This window comes from Bos grunniens, chromosome 12 (genome assembly GCF_055505025.1).
Source record: "Bos grunniens cultivar Pamir isolate PY7600 chromosome 12, Bosgru_T2T1.0, whole genome shotgun sequence".
Classification (NCBI taxonomy): Eukaryota; Metazoa; Chordata; class Mammalia; order Artiodactyla; family Bovidae; genus Bos; species Bos grunniens.
This window is the reverse complement of record NC_141176.1, coordinates 2,569,834-2,591,958: the sequence shown is the minus strand read 5'-3', so window position 1 is coordinate 2,591,958 and position 22,125 is coordinate 2,569,834. Positions and strand designations below refer to the sequence as shown.

General features: G+C 39.8%; 1 protein-coding gene across 14 annotated transcripts in view; it reads right to left on the bottom strand.

Moving 5' to 3' along the window:
- DIAPH3 (diaphanous related formin 3) overlaps positions 1-22,125 on the bottom strand; it is a 560,663-nt gene that overhangs the window by 471,960 nt on the left and 66,578 nt on the right. For all 14 annotated transcript variants that reach the window (XM_086328449.1, XM_086328451.1, XM_086328462.1 and 11 more), the window contains one exon: positions 12,652-12,756. In XM_086328449.1, the coding sequence (XP_086184575.1) occupies positions 12,652-12,756 (105 nt within the window). The remainder of the gene's footprint in view (positions 1-12,651; positions 12,757-22,125) is intronic.

Below are 22,125 nucleotides of genomic sequence, written 5' to 3'. Positions count from 1 at the left end.
CACAAATATAATATAGAAATTAAGACTGAAGTTAGTGCTTTATTTAATTATACTTGTAGGTCATGAACCATTAAAAGGTTTGATGACAGTTTATGAATGAAACAAGCAGCAAAACCTTGTGCTATCAGTTGACATTACATAGGAAAATGTTATGCATTAATATACCATTTTCTCCCCTGAAAGTCAAGACTGGGTGGGGCAAGCAAGAGGAAGAATACTAACAATTCAGAAACAGTTTTTAACCAAAGACATAAACTGACCAAAAATAAGGAAAAGAACACGAGACTCAAAAATCAGAAGACTAGAGGATCTGGGTAGGTGACAGCAACAGTATAGTTTTTGGATCTCCACAGAAAAACAAACAAAACAACTAAACAGCAAAACCTAACAATACTGAGCAATAAGGTATCTCTATGATCCTCAAAATCCAATCATTTGGAGAGAAACCACTTAACAGTCACAAAATCTTCACAGCATCATGGTCTGATGTAAAGAAGCAGAGAAAGCAACAAGACATCTGAAGATGTGAAAACATATCAGAAACAGCCCAGAGCTATTCTTAAACAGCGTGAGAACAGCAGCTGGAACCAGGAGGGGTGTGGCCCACCCCAGCTCTGGGTGCAGGTCAGAGGTAGGAAGATCTGCAGATCCTGGAGTCGCCGGTGTCCCCGTGAGGACACTGTCCCAGCACTGCGGTCAGGGCTCCCTCCAGGATCCCCGCTGTGGAGAGAGTGCTGAGAGGGAGACCAACACGGGGCTGAGCAACCCTACTGACAACAAAACACAACCGGAAACGTGGCAAACTGCAACTCACCATTTCAAAATGAACTAAGAGAGATGAATATATACATGTTAAAAATAAATGAGACAAACACAGAAAGCAGAATTATTAGGTGGATGCAAAACTAAGTGTGGTTTTGCACTGTTGAACTTTGTCATTTGATATTAGAATACATTCTTAAATAAATGTATGTATACATCATTTTAATGCACATTTCTCACTCTATGTTTTTTTGCTAATGACTTATTATTTGCTATATAGTTTATATTTATTTTCAATTCAGTTCAGTCACTCAGTCGTGTCCAACTCTTTGTAATTCCATGGACTGCATCATGCCAGGCTTCCCTGACCATCACCAACTGCCGGAGCTTGCTCAAACTCATTTCCATCAACTTGGTGATGCATCCAACCATCTCATCTCTGTTGTCCCCTTCTCCTTCCACCTTTAATCTTTCCCAGCTCCAGGGTCTTTTCAAATGAGTCAGTTCTTCGCATCAGGTGGCCAAAGAATTGGAGTTTCAGCTTCAGTATCAGTCCTTCCAATGAATATTCAGGACTGATTTCCTTTAGGATGGACTGGTCGGATTTCCTTGCAGTCCAAGGGACTCTCGAGAGTCTTCTCCAACACCACAGTTCAAAAGCATCAATTCTTCGGTGATCAGAAACTCTTACATCCATACATAACTACTGGAAAAACCATAGCTTTGAGTAGATGGAGCTTTGTTGGCCAAGTAATGTCTCTGCTTTTTAATATGCTGTCTAGGTTGGTCATAACTTTCCTTCCAAGGAGTAAGCGTCTTTTAATTTAATGGCTGCAATCACCGTCTGCAGTGATTTTGGAGCCCAGAAAAATAAAGTCAGCCACTGTTTCCACTGTTTCCCCATCTATTTGCCATAAAATGATGGGACTGGATGCCATGATCTTAGTTTTCTGAATGTTGAGCTTTAAGCCAACTTTTTCACTCTCCTCTTTCACTTTCATCAAAAGGCTCTTTAGTTCTTCTTCATGTATTTATTTTAGACTATGGAAATTATATGACTTCCCTGGTAGCTCAGACGGTAAAGTGTCTGTCTACAATGCGGGAAACCTGGGTTCGATCCCTGGGTCGGGAAAAGCGAATTCAGCAATTTTCTTATTCAATTTCAAAATGGGTCATAAAACAGCAGAGACAGTTCACAATAATCAACAACACATCTGGCCTAGATATTACTAATGAATGTACATTGTGGGCGGTGGTTCAAGAAGTTTTGTGAAGGAGATGATAGCCTTGACGATGAGGGGCAGAGTAGTCAGCCACTGGAATTGACAACAACCAACTGAGAGAAATCACTGAAGTTGATCCTCTACAGTCACACAAGAAGTTGCCACAGAACTCAATGCTGACCAATGGTCATTCGGCCTTTGAAGCCAATTGAAAGGTGAAAAAGCTTGATAAGTGGATTTCTCAAGAGCTGAGCAAATATCAAAAAAAAAAAAAAACTGTTGTTCTGAAGTGTCATGTTCTCTTATTCTATGCAACAACAAAACATTTCTCAATGAGATTGTGACATGCAACAAAAGGTGGATTTTATACGACAACCGGAGACAACCAGCTCAGTGGCTGGACTGAAAAGAAGCTCCAAAGCACTTCCCAAAGCCAAATTTGAACCAAAAAAGGTCACGGTCACTGTTTGGTGGTCTGCTGCCAGTCTGACCCACTACAGCTTTCTGAATTCCAGCGCAACCATCACATCTGAGAAGTATGCTCAGCAAATCAAAGAGACGCACTGAAAACTGCAACACCTGCAGCCAACACTGGTCACCAGAGAGGGCCCAGTTCTCTTCCACGACAACGTGTGCCCGCATGTGACACAACCAACCAGCGCTCGGGTTACGAGGTTCTGCCTCATCCACTGTACTCACCTGACCTCTCGCCCGTCGGCTACCTCTTCAAGCATCGCAACAACTGTTTGCAGGGAAAACGCTTCCACAAGCAGCAGAAGCAGAAAATGGTTTCCAGGAGGTCACTGAATTCCACAACATGGATTTTTTTTTGCTAGAACTAAACACTTATTCCTTTTTGGCAAAAAATGTGTTGATTGTAATGGTTCCTATTTTGATTAATAGAGATGTGTTTGAGCCTAGTTATAATGATTTAAAATTCAGGGTCCAAAACCACTGTTCCTTTTGTACCAATCTAATAGTAAAGGCTAAAAGAATATAAAATGTAATGGCTATACACTCCATGTAAATATAGTATAACAACAAAAACAGTTGGAGATGTGGACAGTAAATGTAAAAGAAAAAACTTTTAAACACATACACATTTATTTTTTTCCTTTGCTATCTCTCCACTGAAAAGGCCTACAAACCGTAATTAACCCACTAGCAATAAGTATCATTGACAACCAGACTGTTCTTGAAGTATTATTTCCCACCAAAAGAAATGACCGATTCCAGGTCTAGTGTGGGAAAAGAGGGGAGTGCAGGTCATCTTATCCCACCAGATAGAAATGAAACTATGTAGAACAGCAGGGTCACCTCAAAATGACTAGAGGCCAGCTAGACAAGATCCCACTGGTTGAAGATGGGAAAATTTGAGCTTCATTAATAATACCAAAAATAAAGGATCACCTTTTTTATAGGATGATAGGGAACCAATTCAGTATCTTGAAAACTGGCAAAAAGAATCAAGGATTTATCCTAAATTTCCTATATCACACGGTAATCAGTATTTGAGAGAAAATGCCTCTTTATAAATATATTCCAACTAATAAATGAAATCAAAATTACAGAAATCAAAATTACAGAACTATAAAGTATATATAAAGTAACCTCTGATACAGAACATACTCCTATGGTCCTACCAAAGGGATCAAACCTGAGTCTGATCTAGCCTCTGAACTAGCTGCCATTTTGCAGGAAATAAAAAAGAAAGAGAAAGAGAAACATTAATGTCATCACAAGGATGCAATCAGTAAAATCCAGACTGCCTCAGATAAAATAAAGGGAAGGAGAGGAACTTGAATATTTAAAATATTTTAAAATATCTTTAAGATATTCCAAATATCAAAACATAAGCAACAACAAATGGTATCTGGTAATACAATTTTCAGTGATAAAATTAAAGAAAATCAAGGAAATAATTCCCATAAAATTCAAGGTAGTGATTTAAGGATAAAAAAGCAAAGTTTGACAGGGTTTATGATGGAGTTTCTAAGATGGCTGCCAAGGTTCTGTTTATTGATATCATGATATTCTTATAAATCATTAAGCTACATATTTATTAGTATTTTCTATAACTGTGTTTTACTTTACAATAAAAAGGTTTAGAAAATCAGAAACCCTAGTTTCTGGTCCTAGTTACTATCTGGAGGTTCTCACATACTTCATTTGAAAAATGTTGAAATGCTCTAAGATAATTTCAGACCTAATATAAGTAAAAGACCACCTGAGTAAATTAAAAGATCTCCACCATATGAAAGAGAATAACAAAACTATCCTTAACAAAAACAAACAAAAACAGCAAAATTATTTTTAACTCACTGATCAATGCAATACAGCTTTCCCAAAGGCTACCAAAAAAAAAAAAGACTAGTTTAACAGCAATTGTATACAAGGAATAGACAAAACCTTCCCTGGTGGTTCTAGTGGTAAAGAACTTGCCTGCCAATACAGGAGGCATAAGAGATGTGGATTCAACCCCTGGGTGAGGAAGATCCCCTGGAAGAGGAAATGACAACCCACTCCAGTATTCGTGCCTGGACCACCCCATGGACAGAGGAGCCTGGCAGTCTATAGACCATGAGGTCGCAAAGAGTCAGACACAACTGAAGCAACTTAGCACACATGCATGCAGACAAAAAGATTGTCTGAATTTACTTTTGGACAATTTCATACCTCACAGAAACCCAGGGACAGAATACTGTACCAGTGAGGAAATGGTAGTGTATCAGGGAAGCACGAAATTGGGAAGGAATGCCTTCTGTACACAAGATGGTCAACCCACTTTTAAGCATGGATAGGATTTACTCTCTTTAGGAGTAAGTAAGAACTGAAAGTATGTCTATTAAGTATTAATACAAACCAAAATTAAGAGGAGTTTAAATTTATTGGCACCACTGAAACTTGAAAACCAGGTACACCCTCTCCCTCCTTGCTGGGCATCCTTTTCCAAAAAAAGACCAAGTTCTTCCATCTGTTATAGTAGATAACCTTCCCCTACTTTGATGATTTTTCACAAGAGGCCAAGTGTCAGAGAATTTCTTTGTAGTTACAGCATGCCTTTGAACATTCATTTTCACTTACACACAGGCAAACTAGCCCAGAACCCACAGTTGCTTAATAACAGCTTCATGAGTAAATGTTCACCATGCTCAGCCTTTCAATCCTATTAACTTCTAGTCTTTGGCTGAACTAAGGTTACATGAAGGCACCTAGTGACAAGGTTCACCCTGTCCAGTCCAGTAGTTCTCACCCTTGACTGTACTCTGGAATCACCAGGAGAGCATTACTAAACACTGATCCCTGGGTCCCACCTGACTTAATTGAAAATGACAGAACCCAGACATCAAGATTTTTAAAGCTCCCCAAATGACTCTAATGGATATATCAAGGTTGAACACCACTGTTCCTCAAATAAAATTCTTTTCTATTCTTTATTATAGATTGTTTGTTATTTCCACTGACATACTTTTCCCTTTCATTCACTGAAAAACAATCATACATACACAGCATTTTTCTCAATTTTTCACTTATTCTTTAGAACCGTTCCTGCTTTCAGAAGGTCCATTCCATACAAATACCTGCTCTTCCCTTTCATCTACATCATAATCACAGGCCTCTTCTTTCTGGCACTTGCAAAGTTTTCACTCCTTTTGCAGTTATCAGACATAAGATTAATTATATTCATAAAATCTAAAAAGTAATCACAAACACAGCAAAATATCATAGATCAAACAACAACTCAATAAGCAAGATGAAAACAATCTCAGATGACCTCTAATGCCACAACTGTTTACCGGTAAAAGCACCACTGACCCTGTCAGGCTCTAAAATTCTAGTCAATTTTACCAATAACTAACAGTGTTTCTGTATCTGATGAATCTTTTTTAAAGCGCTATAATAAAAGAAAAAATGTCTTAACTAACAGTAAGATTTTAAAAAAACCAAAAATATACGATTCTAGTTTGAATCCAATATAATTTCTTCCTATTAAAAAAGAAAAGATCACCGTCACCTTTATATTCATCTCCTGCCTAAACAAAAACGCAATACGGTAACAACAGAGAATACAATATACCACTGGTGCTGCTCAGAACAACTCATAAGAAAGCTGGATGAATTTGAGCTGTTGAAAGATAATTTTAGTTGTACATAAATAAAACCTGCCCTGCTGCTAAGTCGTTTCAGTCGTGTCCAACTCTGTGCAACCCCATAGACGGCAGCCCACCAGGCTTCCCCATCCCTGAGATTCTCCAGGCAAGAACACTGGAGTGGGTTGCCATTTCCTTCTCCAGTGCATGAAAGTGAAAGGTGAAAGTGAAGTCGCTCAGTCGTGTCCGACTCTTCGAAACCCCATGGACTGCAGCCCACTAGGCTCCTCCGTCCGTGGAATTTTCTAGGCAAAAGTACTGGAGTGGGGTGCCATTGCCTTCTCCAAAAACCTGCCCTATAAAGGCACAAATGAAAATGAAAATGCCAGATAGATTAGGAAATACTCTCAACAAGAAATTGGTCCATTGCTCTGAGGCTCTGAAATTTTCTCTCTTCAAGACCTGGAGACAAACAGGCAAAGTATCCCAAGAGCACTGACGATAAGTGTCTAACACCAAGTACCAGCACACCCTTAACCAAGCTTTTATGTTACAGGGGTGCTTTGATCAAATCCAAAACCTGAAATATAAGCCAGAAAAACCCATGCTAACTCTACCAAGAATGTGTAACTAATTATGATTCATCTAAGTTTCTATGTTTAAATAACCATAATGACAAAAAGTGAGGAAATAAAACAGAGACAACAACTTGATTGACCTATATCTGACTATGTTTCCAAAATTAACATATGAAACTGAACTCTAAAAAATAAAATGCATATTAAAAGGTATGAAAATACCATCACTGATATTAAATATTAACAAATCAAGTCTAAGATTTTCTACCTAGAGAAAAAGCACACATACAAATGAGCATACAACTAATATTTCCTCAAAGTGGTTCTTTCCTGGTCAAAATATGCCTAGAAGGCTGATAATGCAGAAAACCACGTCCTCCGTGTTTGAGAATACCACGTCCTACTGAGCTATAACAAGTGCTAATACCTTTCAAAAAGACTTTTGAACACTACATATACTCACCTATATACATACATACATGTATGTATATATATATACATATATGAAAGTCTATAATCCTACATTTAAGAACTCAATATACGCTCAGTCATTTCATCACACTTTTTGAAAAAATTTTGTTTGAGTCTTCTATGTATCTTTTAAAATTATGTTCTTAATAGTTGCCATTTATATTTCTTACTAAAGAAGACTAAAGAAGAAATAATATTTAAGAAAGAATTCAAAGAGTAAAGTTAAATGCCATCCAAACTTCTCTAACAGAGGAACACTTGAAGCCACTTGATTCCACTCGACCTGATAACCTAGGAAAGAAAAAAACTAGAAACAAAGTCAAAGGAAGCTAGTAAACTTCCAGGCGCATTTATAAAAGAGGGTTTATGCTTCATTCCTTGGATAAAGAAATCAAATAGGAAAAATCAAGACACAAACAGGGAATGAAGGATGGATGCTTTCATTAGGCACTTTAGAAATGTGAGGTTGGGTCTTTTCATGAAGCCCACCTAAAATGAGCTTGTTACCTGTAGCAGGGACAGATTCCAAAGACATATGGATGGGAGGGCAGGGGGAGGGAGGCACGGGCTGGGGAGCCTGTAAAAACTTTTGATTCCAAGCTAGCACAATCCTCAGGAACTAGAAGTATACATTTTGAAGAAAGATCTTTAAAGCATTATATCTACAACCAAAAAAGACTATATGCTGACAGGTGTCTGGCTGTAGTCTGTATAGAAGTGAACTTGCCTGGACAGTGTCATCATCTCAGTATATAAAAATAAATTAGGGAAAAAGAAAAAGAAGATGAATGGTCCTTCTTAGAGACACAGTGGTTCTTAAAGACATAATAAAGGTGTTTCACTATATAGGGTAAAACACAATGTCTTTCCAAACCCTTCAAATGTCTCTCCCTCTCTCCCCTGAAACCCCACGTCCCCAGGGCACCAGAAGCCCCTCCACCCTGTCCCTTCTCTCCAGACCCCCAATTTCCCCCTCATCCCCACACCAGATGCCCCTCTGCCCCATCCCTTCTCTCCAGACCCCCGATTCCCCCCTCTTCCCCACACCAGACGCCCCTCCGGCCCGTCCCTTCTCTCCTGGCCAGGCTGACTCCTCTCCTCACTCCCTCTCACAGCTCTGACCGTCTTCTTCTTCCAGAGGGTTTGCTTTCACTTTCTAAGATACAGGTTTTGGCCTCTCAGGTTGTCTCCATTTTGAATCACCACAAATTACCCTGAAAAAGCCTAAAAGTCGAACAGCAAATTCTTTCTTCTCAACAGATGGGAAAGAGATTTTTACTAATCCTCTGCAACAGGCTGGGCTTCCCCAGTGGCTCAGCAGTAAAAAATCCATCTGCAACGCAGAAGACAAACAAACAGGAGATGCCAGTTCGATCCCCGAGTCAGGAAGATTCCATGGAGTAGGAAATGGCAAGTGATGTGTGCTCAGTCGTGTCCAACACTTTTTTTATATATAAATTTATTTATTTTAATTACTCTTTGAGACTTATGGATTGTAGCCAACCAGGCTCCTCTGTCCATGGAATTTTCCAGGCAAGAGTACTGGAGCGGGTTGCCATTTCCTACACCAAGGGATCTTCCTGACCCAGGGATTGAACCCGCATCTCTTCCATCTCCTGTATTGGCAGGCGGATTCTTTACCACTAGTGCCACTGTCTTTTTGAAAGAAGTGTTCTCCAGTAATTCCCAGATGGTGCGAGTGGTAAAGAACTTTCCTGCCCATGAGGGAGACATAAGAGACATGGGTTCAATCCCTGAGTCAGGAAGATCCCTTGGAGAATATGGCAACCCACTCCAGTATTCTTGCTTGGAGAATCCCATGGACATAGGAGCCTGGAGGGCTACAGTCCATAGTGTTGCAAAGAGTTGGATATGACTGAAGCAACTAAGGATGCATGCATGCATTTTCCAATAGGTTTAGTCACTAAGTCATGTCCGACTCTTGTGACCCATGGACTGTAGCCTGCCAGGCTCCTCTGTCTATGGGATTCTCCAGGCAAGAATACTGGAGTAGGTTGCCATTTCCTTCTCCAATTTTCCAACAAACTTGCTGCTAATCATCTAAAGCAAGTCATTTACCAAGAAATGGCCACCAAGCCTTGCAGTGACTCCAAAGATCTTTTAGATACTTCTTTGGATAGCAAGGCAATCAGTCCTGGGTGTTCTTTGGAAGGAATGATGCTAAAGCTGAAATTCCAATACTTTGACCGCCTCATGAGAAGAGTTGACTCATTGGAAAAGACTCTGAAGCTGGGAGGGATTGGGGGCAGGAGGAAAAGGGGACGACAGAGGATGAGATGGCTGGATGGCATCACTGACTCGATGGACTTGAGTGTGAGTGAACTCCGGGAGATGGTAATGGACAGGGAGGCCTGGTGTGCTGCAGTTCATGGGGCCGCAAGGAGTCGGACACGACTGAGCAACTGAACTGAACTGACTTGGTTAGAAAGAGAAATTTCCAGAGGGAATTAAAGAGACACTCCACATACCCAAAAGGACACCTGGATGGCCTACAGGATGTTTACAGCAGCAAAGCAAAACCCAGCTCCAGGCAGCTTAAATAACAGCAGACACCACCTCACGTCACAGCACAGTCTGGCACAGGCCTGCACCGAGGCAGAGCAGCAGCTCCAGGGCGTCAGTTGCCGAGCACCGCATACCCAGCCCAACCACGACCAGCAGGAAAGGCAGCCTGCCCACTCTGGTCCAGGGAGAGCATTCTCGGAAGCCTCACCAGAGCCAGCCATCAGACTGCACAGGCCAAAAGGCCCTAGGAAGTTAGAAACATGTGAGTATGGCATTTTTAGCTTCTAAATATGACATTTGCTTAGTACATTTTAATAATATTTCCTAAATGAAGAAATTCAGTTGTAGTATTCAGCCACCTAAACCAAAACTTGTAAGATTTTGAAAACAATCTAGTTTGATTGATGGCTTTTTTAGTGTTCCCCTCCCCCCTATTTTAAAGTCAAGCTGATCTACTTCAGGGCTAATTTAAGGGTTAACATTGCTAAAGTGTTATCAAATCATCAATATACTATCTTCCAAAAAAGAATATTAATGCTTACCCACAAAAGAGAATCTCAAAGCAGATTCTAAGGCTAAAATGGTAACATCTGACACAAACTTGCCACATTCTCCCTAGAACAACCTATCTATGAACTCATTGCCTTTCTCAGAGAAATTTTTTCAGTACTCATTAACCTAAATATACTGGCATAACAAAGTCCACATCCTATACTTAATGAATGTGTTTTTACTTCCACAGCAAAAGTAGATGACTGGTCAGCTTGAACTCTCTACAATGTTAACCATTTGCCAAATTATTCAGAACCCTTCTAGAAGAGTCATGACCCTTCACACACCAATTAAAAGCTTTACTCATACTTCAGATAGTTAATCTATTTCAATTCTGATAATCTAATTATCTAATTCGGGGAGTCCAAAATAATTAGAGGATTAAAGTTTAAAATCAGTGAATGTGAACTGAAACAGATCCACTGTGTAGAAGTTCAGAATGTTCTGTTCTATTAAAAAGTTTATCTGAAATCCCAGAATTAAACTGCACTACTATGCCAAGGTTTTCTAAACCAGTTCTAACTAATGTATTATCTCCTGTAATTATATTAAGTGAATTCATGCTTGTTGGATTTAAAATTCTCTAACAGGAGACTCTGGAGAAGGTAATGGCACCCCACTCCAGTACTCCTGCCCGGAAAATCCCATGGACAGAGCCTGGTAGGCTGCACTCCCTGGGGTCGCTAGGACTCGGACACGACTGAGCGACTTCACTTTCACTTTTCACTTTCATGCATTGGAGAAAGAAATGGCAACCCACTCCAGTGTTCTTGCCTGGAGAATCCCAGGGTCGGGGGAGCCTGGTGGGCTGCCATCTCTGGGGTAGCACAGGGTCGGACACGACTGAAGCAACTTAGCAGCAGCAAAAGCAGCAACAGGAGACTCTGCCCGATGACTCTACAGAAACCAGTTACACCATCCCCACTCCCCCTGCTTTCCCCCCACGTCACATTTGACCTCCCATGACATGCTTGTGTGTTTCTGTCATGTGTGTCCCATGTTGCTCCATACAACACAATGACACACTATTCTGGCGCTCAATCACTAGGCCCTTAAGTAGTGCCTTACGTACAGACACTTTATGTTTAGTGAATGTCTTAGAAATGCAGACTAATGAGAAACTTGTATTTTACTAAGATACATTTACTTATATTTTTAATTGTGTTTTGCAGTATAATGATTTCAACAGTAAGAATAATAAATCACAAAGAAAAATAAAAAGTAAACAACTGCTACTACAACCTCTGCTACCACAAGAGGCAACCAACCAGTTAAAAATCTGTTATGTTCTAATCACAGTTAATTTAATTCTGACAACAAGCATATGGTGAAGTTAGTATTAGCTCCATCTTATGTAGAAGGAGACTGAGGATCAAAAAGACAAAATTAGATGTCCAAGATCAAACAGAAGATAGTCAGTCTAAAACACAGTCTAAAGCCCCACTGCTAATTTCAGTGGCAGGATGCAGGGCCCATCTATAGAAAGAGCTGGGAAAAACATAGTACTCAGTGAATTCCACATCTGAACATCAGGCTGCCAAAAAATGAGACATGCTTAAAAATTAAACATCACTTGAGTCTTTCTTCCAAAAGAAATACCTGAGTCACTGACTGGCCTAAGTAGATAAATGGAGTCACAGTATAAATAACTCATATTCTTGTAAACTGGCCATAGGTTAAAGTATCCCGTGAAAACAACAGTGTGTTTAGTTATTTTTCTCCAGTTCAGTTCTATTTTATGTTCAGCCAAAAGCATTCTCTATTGTCTTTTTACTGAGCCTTGCTTCCTCATTAGCTTCCACTGTATATTTTTCATCCAATCCATTTAGTCACAATTCTATGACTGGTCAAGCTCATTTGTAGTTCCATGAAATAAATTCTATGTGCCAGTCGTGTTTCTCAGACATTTAGTCATTACTTCCACCCACATACTTCATGTTTCCCTAGAAAAGCAGCAGCCATGTGGAGACGTAAGGCTCATCTCAGTGTCTACATTTACAATTTGTTACAAGCTAATTTTATCCACAGGGAAACTCACATTAAACATATGCCTCTAAGCCACGATTATGCATTCTGAGTTAGGTAGTTAGAGTCAAATCAGTCTCACTTTTCTAAAATACAAATATTATCCTAATTTATAAGTGACATGAGAGATCAATACCCATCTTAATTCACTAACAAGGAGAGATGACCTAAAGTGAGCAGATCAAGCAACCACAGTGTTTCTTAACACTGTGAATGGCTAAAAAATAAAAGTTTAAAAGCCACAAGGTAAGAAATACTTGTAAATTAAACAAACTTACTATAATACTTGTACCTTTAATTATACATTTAAAAGCTCTCTGACTACAGCTGCCCGCAAACTTAGGTGCTCCATTAGACACATGCATTGTTCGCTGTACTACGACATGTTTCAGCAGTATTTCTCAACTTGACAGCTTTACTTACTGTCTTGGAAGCAGTATTAATGTACTGCATCACCATTTCTTTTTTGATACTGAAGTCCTTTTCCCGCAATGGTGCCTTTTTATCTTCATTTAAATTCATATCTTCCTGGAAAACACAATTAAAAAGCCTTGTTTTAGAATCTAAGTAGAGCAGCAATTCTACATACACAATGAACAGAAAATCAATAATTTGTGACTAAAGCAGCAGTAATTGTTTTGGAATGATTTCCATGTAGCTCTGCCTGGAGGAAAAAAGAAAGAAAGAAACTTTGAGATACAGAGAAGAGTATTCTAGATCATTTCAGCAGGTAAAATACTTACCAGAAAAACTTAAAATTCACAACAGGCTAGTAAAATTACACTGACATCATTATAGATAATTAGACAGTTGAAGATTTCTGCCTCCCATAAATATATTAGGAGTCACAATTTATACATATTTGTGAAATATATATTATATAAAAATATATAAGCTTTTTTTTTTACAACAGTTGCACCTAAAGCCATCTTGCACCATTCTGAAAGCACCGTTTCACATATCGTAAAAAGTAAAAAATAAGCCAATCCCTTTCCAGGTTCTGATAAGCTGCAAGCATATCAATTCAGTTCATTTCAGTTCAGTCACTCAGTTGTGTCTGACTCTTTGCGACCCCATGAATCGCAGCACACCAGGCCTCCCTGTCCATCACCAACTCCCAGAGTTCACTCAGACTCACGTCCATCAAGTCAGTGATGCCATCCAGCCATCTCATCCTCTGTTGTCCCCTTCTCCTCCTGCCCCCAATCCCTCTCAGCATCAGAGTCTTTTCCAATGAGTCAACTCTTCGCATGAGGTGGACAAAGTACTGGAGTTTCAGCTTTAGCATCATTCCTTCCAAAGAAATCCCAGGGCTGATCGCCTTCAGAATGGACCAGTTGGATCTCCTTGCAGTCCAAGGGACTCTCAAGAGTCTTCTCCAACGCCACAGTTAAAAGCATCAATTCTTCGGCGCTCAGCCTTCTTCACAGTCCAACTCTCACATCCATACATGACCACAGGAAAAACCATAGCCTTGACCAGACGGGCCTTTGTTGGCAAAGTAATGTCTCTGCTTTTGAATATGCTATCTAGGTTGGTCATAACTTTCCTTCCAAGGAGTAAGCGTCTTTTAATTTCATGGCTGCAGTCACCATCTGCAGTGATTTTGGAGCCCCCAAAAAACAAAGTCTGACACTGTTTCCCCATCTGTTTCCCACATGTACCAAATACCTAATACTGATCCCAACAAAAGGCAAAGAATTTTACAGTTTGAACTGTCACTTCTTTACCCAGCAAAGAAATGAAGTGTTAAGTGCTCACTTGTGCCCAACTCTGCAGCCCTATGGACTGTAGCCTACCAGGCTCCTCTGTCCATGGAATTCTCCAGGGAAGAATACTGCAGTGGGTTGCCATTCCCTTCTCCAAAGGATCTTCCTGACTCAGTGATCAAACCCAGGTCTCCCACATTGCTGACAGATTATTTATTTACTGTTTGAGCTATCCAGGAAACCTATCCCTATCAAAAACATACATTAATTAATTTATTGAATATTCTAAATCACATAAAAGTTGCTCTCATGAAAAGAGGTACCACCTAAAAACCTAACATTTCTTAACAGCACCATTCAAAATAAGGGTTTATGTAACCTAGATCCAGCTATAGGTCTAACTGTGACTAAAAAATACAAGTCATGAATATCCAGATAAAGATATGAAATGCAACCAGAATCTATCAATTAATCTGCTTAAGGAAAAGGTTATTCTGACAAAGGAAGGGAGGCTGAGGTAAGACAAAAGTGGCTGAAGGAAAGAGCAGTTCAAATGGACTTCCTTCTGATCTTAGCCTTGGGTCATTTGTGTGCAATGCTAAGACATTTGAATGTATATAAACTCCATATACACTCAGAACTGGGCCCATAAAAATCAGGGCTTTGGATCACCTAGGGAGGCTGAAAGCTAAATTTTTTTCTAAGTTTTATAAGGGTGCTACAATTCAGACGCTACAGTTTATGCCTTTAGCTGACTCAGGTTTTGGCTACCAAACCTCTGAAGCACTTAAAAGTCAAAATTCCCTTCATTTCACCTTGACATAAAATTTCAGATCTTAGAAGTTGTTGCATTTGAAATTCCAATAAAAGGTAGTAATTAGTAATGTCACTCTTGGCTGTTCAGGTTAGAAACATCCTATTATGTGAATAATTATTTATTTTCTTATTTTCTCTCTAAGCCAGTGATTTTCAACAGGCCTTAACACTACTTAGGAAGCGTTTTGGAAATGTCTCAGGGCATTTCAGTTGTCATGGTGACTGAGGTGATGCTACCAGTATTTACAGGGGAAAGGTATGCTAGACATCCTGCGACACATGGACTAGTCCTGCACAAGGAATTATCCTGTCTCCCACTGAGAGATGCACAAACAGAGAGGGAAAATCATAATTACCTAAGCCTAAACTCCAATTCCATGAAATTAGACATACAATGGAATTAATAGGTAAGTTGTTACCTATTTAATACTTTATATTATATATCTTTAATATATATTGAATTTTCCAAAAATCCAACTACTGTGTAAATTATAGTTCCAGTTTTCGTTTTAAGCTGCACCATCATTTGTGCTTCATTTCTGAAATTCAGGTATCCCAGAACAATACTGCTTATGATATCTGAATCAACAGAACAGAACAATACCTATATCAACCTACATTGTAGCTGTTGTATTCACAGTGGCATGAGGCAAAGATTCCAGGATGTGACTTTATTGCACCTTTTTGAGTAGTCAATGGCCAATTGTTTATATTATTCCCCGGTGGCTCTGCTACTAAAGAATCCTCCTGCTCAAGCAGGATACACAGGAGATGCAGGTTTGATACCTTGGTCAGGAAGATCCCCTGGAGAAGGAAATGGCAACGCACTCCAATATTGCATGGAAAATTCCATGGACAGAGGAGCCTGGCAGGCTACAGTTCATGGGGATCACAGAGTTGGATACAATTGAACACACATACACACACACACACACACACACACACACACGCAGGATTTCTTTGGAAGGAATGATGCTAAAGCTGAAACTCTAGTACTTTGGCCACCTCGTGCGAAGAGTTGTCTCATTGGAAAAGACTCTGATGCTAAGAGGGATTGGGGGCAGGAGGAGAAGGGGACGACAGAGGATGAGATGGCTGGATGGCATCACTGACTCGATGGACGTGAGTCTGAGTGAACTCCGGGAGTTGGTGATGGACAGGGAGGCCTGGCGTGCTGCGATTCATGGGGTCGCAAAGAGTCGGAGACCACTGAGCGACTGAACTGAACTGAACAGTAAAGTAATAAATTGATTTTTTAATTATGAGTGAAGACCGCTTATATGATCTATAAACAATATTTAAGGAAAAGTGGTGAGGAAGTTAAGAAACAATTGTTACAAAAGGTAGGACTGGGTACATAAGAACATGTGTTTTAAATTATTCACTATGTTTTTTAGTTTCCATCTAATGGCCAAACATGATACAGCCTCTTTAACCTGCAAATTAAAATACTTAATAGATACAGAAAACTAAAAAACAGAAAGCCCATTACTGTGACTGAAATCAAAACAAAATTGTAAGACGGAGACTTGTAAGAAAGAAAAGACTACTGCTTTCTTTCGTGAAATGCCTTTTCAAGATGACATGAGCTTATGCATAAACGTTGTACATGTGGACTTAAGGAAGAAACCCAGAACTGCCATAAATAAATTAAATTATATATATATTAAAAAGCAGCTGCATCTGGATTCTCACTTGAGCCTGCAATGCAGTGGGTAGTAGTAGTCCCTAGATGGAGAGACAAGCTTGACACCACCCGAGTCAGTCAGCCACTGTCTGCAGGAACACAGCTCCCTGAAGCCACGGCTCTGGATTAAGACGGCAGCTGTGAGCCACCAGGAGTCAACACGCACACCCAGGTGTGGCTGTACCAGCCATGCAAAGGGGGTCTTAGAGGGGCAGCAACGGCATCCAGGACACCATTTGAGTACAACGTACTTAGTGTTATAGCAAGGTTACTTTCTAAGCAGAACTGAATAATACAGAGGGCCTCGAGTATGGCTGATACAAGCAACATAAACTTATGCATGTTTACCAATTCTTCCATTCAAGCATAGGTCAATCAATACGTCTACATATTGTATGGACAGAGAAGGACACCGTAGTTACGGATTTTATAAAAGCCCTAAAAAACAGTTCATTTCCATATATGCAAACATTGATATATAATTCATTAAATACCTATAATAAATAAAATAATGAACAAATGATGCATAGAATACATAACTGTACAAGGTCTGAGGAATACTCTGAATGAGACTAATACTTCCATGGATATAAGATAAATATCGATTTCCTTAATTGGAAAAACCTTATCAGTTGGCTATTTAACAGAATATATCTCATTCAAAAATATTTTTTGAGCAGTCATCAATCAAAACTTCAGTTTTGATCAGTCTAAAGAGTAATTATCAGTTTTGTTGCTAAAGTACTACTAATGCCTTAGTAACATACATTATAAATTAATTCATTTATAGCACTACCTTCATATACATGTTTAAACACAACCTTTTTGCCTGGGGAAATTGGGAGTTGCAACACCAAAAAGTAATTTTCCTCTAGTTAATTACTTTCTAATTAAAAGCTACACCTAAATTGAATCACTGTGCTGTTTTACTATGTGAGTCTGACTAGCACTAGGGACAGATTTCAAAAATACAGGGAAGAAATACTGAAGGAAAAAATACTGAGGGGCATGATACAAAATAAGCAGGATTGTTGGAAAGTGTCAAGATCATCAGAGATGAAGAAGTACCACTGATGAGGAGACGAAAGAGACATGGCAAACCAAACACAAGATGGGATGCTGGGCTGGATCTCAGAAAAGGAAAAGCACTTCAGTGGGAAAACTGCCAACATCTAAATCAAGTCCGTGGTTTAGTAAGAACCAATGATGGTTGGTTAGAAACTAATTAATTAGAAACTAATTAATTTCTTAGTATTAATAACAGCACTAAAGTTATATAAGACGTTGGCATTCTAGGAAGTTGGGTGCAGGGTATAAAAGAATCCTCCATACCGTTTTTGCAACTCTTCTAAGATTATTTCAAAATAAAGTTCTTAAGAACTAAATTAAAATACTCATAAAAATTCTGCTATATAAAATAACTTGAAAAGAACAAGAAAAATTGAACATCCCACATTTTTTAAAAATACAGTAATTTGGGGGGAATTCCCTGGCAACCCAGGGGTTAGGACTGTGCACTCTCACTGCCAAGGGCTGGGCTTCAACCCCTGGTCAGGGAACTAAGATCCCACAAGCTGCACAGTGAGGCTAAAAACAAACAAAAAATATATATAGCAATTTTTTAAAAGTCCATTAAATGAAAGGAGTACATTTGTAGTGTATTTGGTTACAGTAAATACACACAAACTTGATAGAGGAGAGGGAAGTAAAGGAACCACTATCGATAAATCTGAATCAGACACACGTTAACAGAAGTCCATTAGAAACCTAAAGGTCAGGTATCTTTTGGAATTTTCCAAAACACAAAGTTCAAGTTGTTCACATGTCCTCCCATACCCATTCCAAAGGTGCTCTGTGAACCACCCTTCTCACTCACTCTCCTAGCATCCCTTGCTACATCTTTTCACAAGGACCATGTTTCTAATCTTAAACAATGGTTAAATTCAAGCCAGGCACTGTGCTACAACACTCAGAAGCACCATTTGTTTAATACTCAGTAAAAACCGTTTGGGTTATGTACTGTCTCTTCTTTACTGATTAGAGAAGTGAGACGGAAGGAAGTTCTGTAAGCTGACCGTAAGCCTTGCAGCTCAGCTTTGTGCGTCCATTCTTATCTCCATATTATGTATCTCTACTATCTGCAGCCCCCTTCCTTTGGGGCTAAGGCCATCTCACACCCTTGGGAGCGGATTCCCCCTACTGCCCATGCTGTGACACCCCTCCTGCCTTCCCCACAACCAGCAACCCTCATTTCCACTTTCCTCACCCGTGGTCTTCATGACCACACCTGGGCCTTTTATCTAAAAACAGTCCTACCTCGAGTACCATCATCATGTCCAAGATCCTCCTCTCTGATCACAATCTTCCATCTTTTCACTTCTCCCACTTCCAAGCCACCTATTTCTCGACCTCAGTGAAACCTCAGTGTTATGACCTACTCCATTATCTCCCAAGCAGGCTAACTTTGTGATCTACTGTTCCTCTAACATTGATGGGAAATCACAGGAATCTCTCCTCACATTTCCTAAAGTACTTATTTCAAACTGGCCATTCGCCAGAAGCTACGAAACCATCATGTCTACCTATTATTTTCAGTAAGCACATTTTAATTTTCTCCAGGAAAAGGAACACACCATCAATTTCCTGTTTGCTCTATTACCAATTTATCTGCACACTCATTCTCCTGTACCAACTCCTGTATCGATTCAAAGATAATCCCACTCATTTATCCTCTGGATCCTCTTTCCTCTCCCCTCCTAAAAGGGCACTGCACATCAATTACCTTGCTTCCATCCCATTTCACTAAATTCTTCTAGCTTGTTGGGTCTCATTACATAAAGATGATAATCCCTAATGGGTTAAAAATTCAAAGAAAAAAGCCTCCCCTCAACCCTAGTTCTCCTTTATATATGCTTTTGTTTTTCCTCCATCACAGATAATTTTTAAAAGATTTTTTTTCTACACTTGCTGTGTCATTCACAATGCATATACTCTTTAGATATCTATCAAATGAGACATCAAAAAAACTCCCAAATAGAATTTGCTGAACTTCTTTGGGACAAACATGAAACGTAGGTAGTTTTCTGGGAGATGGAGCTGGAGCCAGAGCCAGAGATAATAATCAGAGTCTGAGACTAGAACAATGACGGAAACCAGGTCCAGCTCCAGAGGCAGGGTCTCCAGGCGGTGGTGCCAGCACTGGCCACGCTAAAAGTCTGTCACGTCTTCAGGGAGCACGAGCAGAACCACACGCAGCCACTCACCTAGATCAGCCTACGCCTACACAGCAGCCCCTGCTTGAGATGCGAATAAGGCTGAGATACCGCCAAGACAGAGGGGGTGACTCTGTGCGGTGCTGCATCCTCTTAGAGGAAAGAAGGGGCACACATTTTCCTAACCTGCACAAGAACACCAAATGGGGAGCTGTGGTCCTCACCTGGAAGCCAGGTCAATGACATGGAGTCAAGCCAGCAGCTTTTAAGATGCTCCAGAGAACTCTTCCTGTGTGTCAGATGGGGCTGGAAGTTCCCACAAACCAGGATAATTCAAGTTTGCTATTATCTTTACATACCTTGACTTCATCCTAGGCTGATAAAACACTGACACAAAATATATACCTCCCACATTTTCTTTGGCAAAACTGAGAAAGGGAAAAAGATGTAATCTTAATTATCACGCGCATACACGCAACTAGTGAGCACCGAGGAGTAATCAAGCAGAGAATGGCAAACAGAGAGTGGACACTTTTTCAACTGAACTACAAACATTAGACTATTTTCATTCATGAATGTGGATTTTACAGGACAGCATGCTCATTAAATTTACATACATCAAGTTGAGTGGGATAGTTAATGCCATGGAGAGAATAAATTTAAAATGATTGACTATTTGGAGAATTAAGCAAATATACAAGTAGCAAGTTGAAGATGGTCAGGTGCAAGGAAATTCACCCACAGTGGAAAAACACTACAGACAAGCAGAAGCATGACTAGAGTTATAAAATAGGTGCTAGAAAAACAGCACAACAGTGGATCAAAACATCCATATGGATGAATAAGCAAAATACTAAAATGTAAAAACCGGAAGCAGAGCAATACCAAAATCAAGCATTCTTACTAAGTCAACAGTTATCATCTGATTTCAATAGTGTTCAATGCTTTATTCCATGGGTTAAAGCCAAAATAATTGTTCTTGGTAGCAGTTTTGCTAAATTTTTTTCCAGTACAGCCACAAATTGGTTAAGCATTTTAAGAAGTCCACCCTGATCCCCTAATTACTTCTGAGACCTCAGAGCTCAACATACTATAAGCACAATTTTACCCATATTTCTTCTAGAAGTGTGATTCTATGCTTCCCCTCACTGGAATTCAGCTTCCCCATCACACAGTGTCAAAGGTCTTACCGATGCTTAGCCCTACTGAGCTGTGTTCTCACCACCAGGAACAGTGTAGTGCCAAATGCAAAATCGAAGGCTTCATGATCTCATTCCAGGTAATCACATACTCTCAAACAGTACACGATAACTGAATCTCACATAGCTCAGCAATTTAATAAACTCCATTCTTAGATTAAGCCTAAGTAAAATCAGGAAACCTGTAAAAGATAAGTACAACCAAAACCCTGGAACTTGGAATTAACTTTATATTACTACTTTATATTCAAGATGCCCATAAATGTGCTAAAGCTATAACACAGCTTTTCTTTCTTTGTCCATCACGTTTACTATGTCCTTAAATAAGTGTTAGTTGCTCAGTCGTGTCCAACTCTTTGCAACCCCATGGACCACAGCCTTCCAGGCTCCTCTGTCCATGGGATTCTTCAGGCAAGAATACTGGAGTGGGTTACATTTCCTTCTCCAGAAGATCTTCCCAACCCAGGGATCAAACCTGGGTCTCCAGCATTGTAGGCAGACTCTACCGTCTGAGCCACCAGGGAAGCTCATGTTCTTATATAAACCTTTATAATAATCCTTTCATTTTTATACAGAACTATGATTATGAAGTGGAGAAGGCAATGGCACCCCACTCCAGTACTCTTGCCTGGAAAATCCCATGGATGGAGGAGCCTGGTGGGCTGCAGTCCATGAGGTCTCTAAGAGTCGGACACGACTGAGTGACTTCACTTTCACTTTTTCACTTTCATGCACTGGAGAAGGAAATGGCAAACCACTCCAGTGTTCTTGCCTGGAGAATCCCAGGGGCAGGAGAGCCTGGTGGGCTGACGTCTATGGGGTCACGCAGAGTCGGACACGACTGAAGTGACTTAGCAGCATGATTATGAAGAGTCAGTTTTTTGGTTTCACCAATAGTGGGGTTAGATTCACTATTCTATTCTCAATGTCCTTACTCAATCCAATTAAAATTAATGGGAAATCAGATGGCTAGCTCAGTAACAGGACTGCAGCCAGAAAACAGCACTTATCCAGAGGTTGACAGTGAACTCATAAAATTCTTATTCAACCAAATATTCTAATTGGAGCTTGCACAAAGAGTTCAAACTATCTCCATTTGAAACCAAATTTCAATTTAATCTAAAGCCAGTATCAGAGACTAAACAAACACACAAGAAACTTAAGTATCATTTTTCACATACTATAAATTTCAGCAGAACAGACAAGAAATGAGAGTAACACTCAGCAAGCTGCTCAACTCTAATTTATTTTGGAATAATCTGGTTGGAACTGTT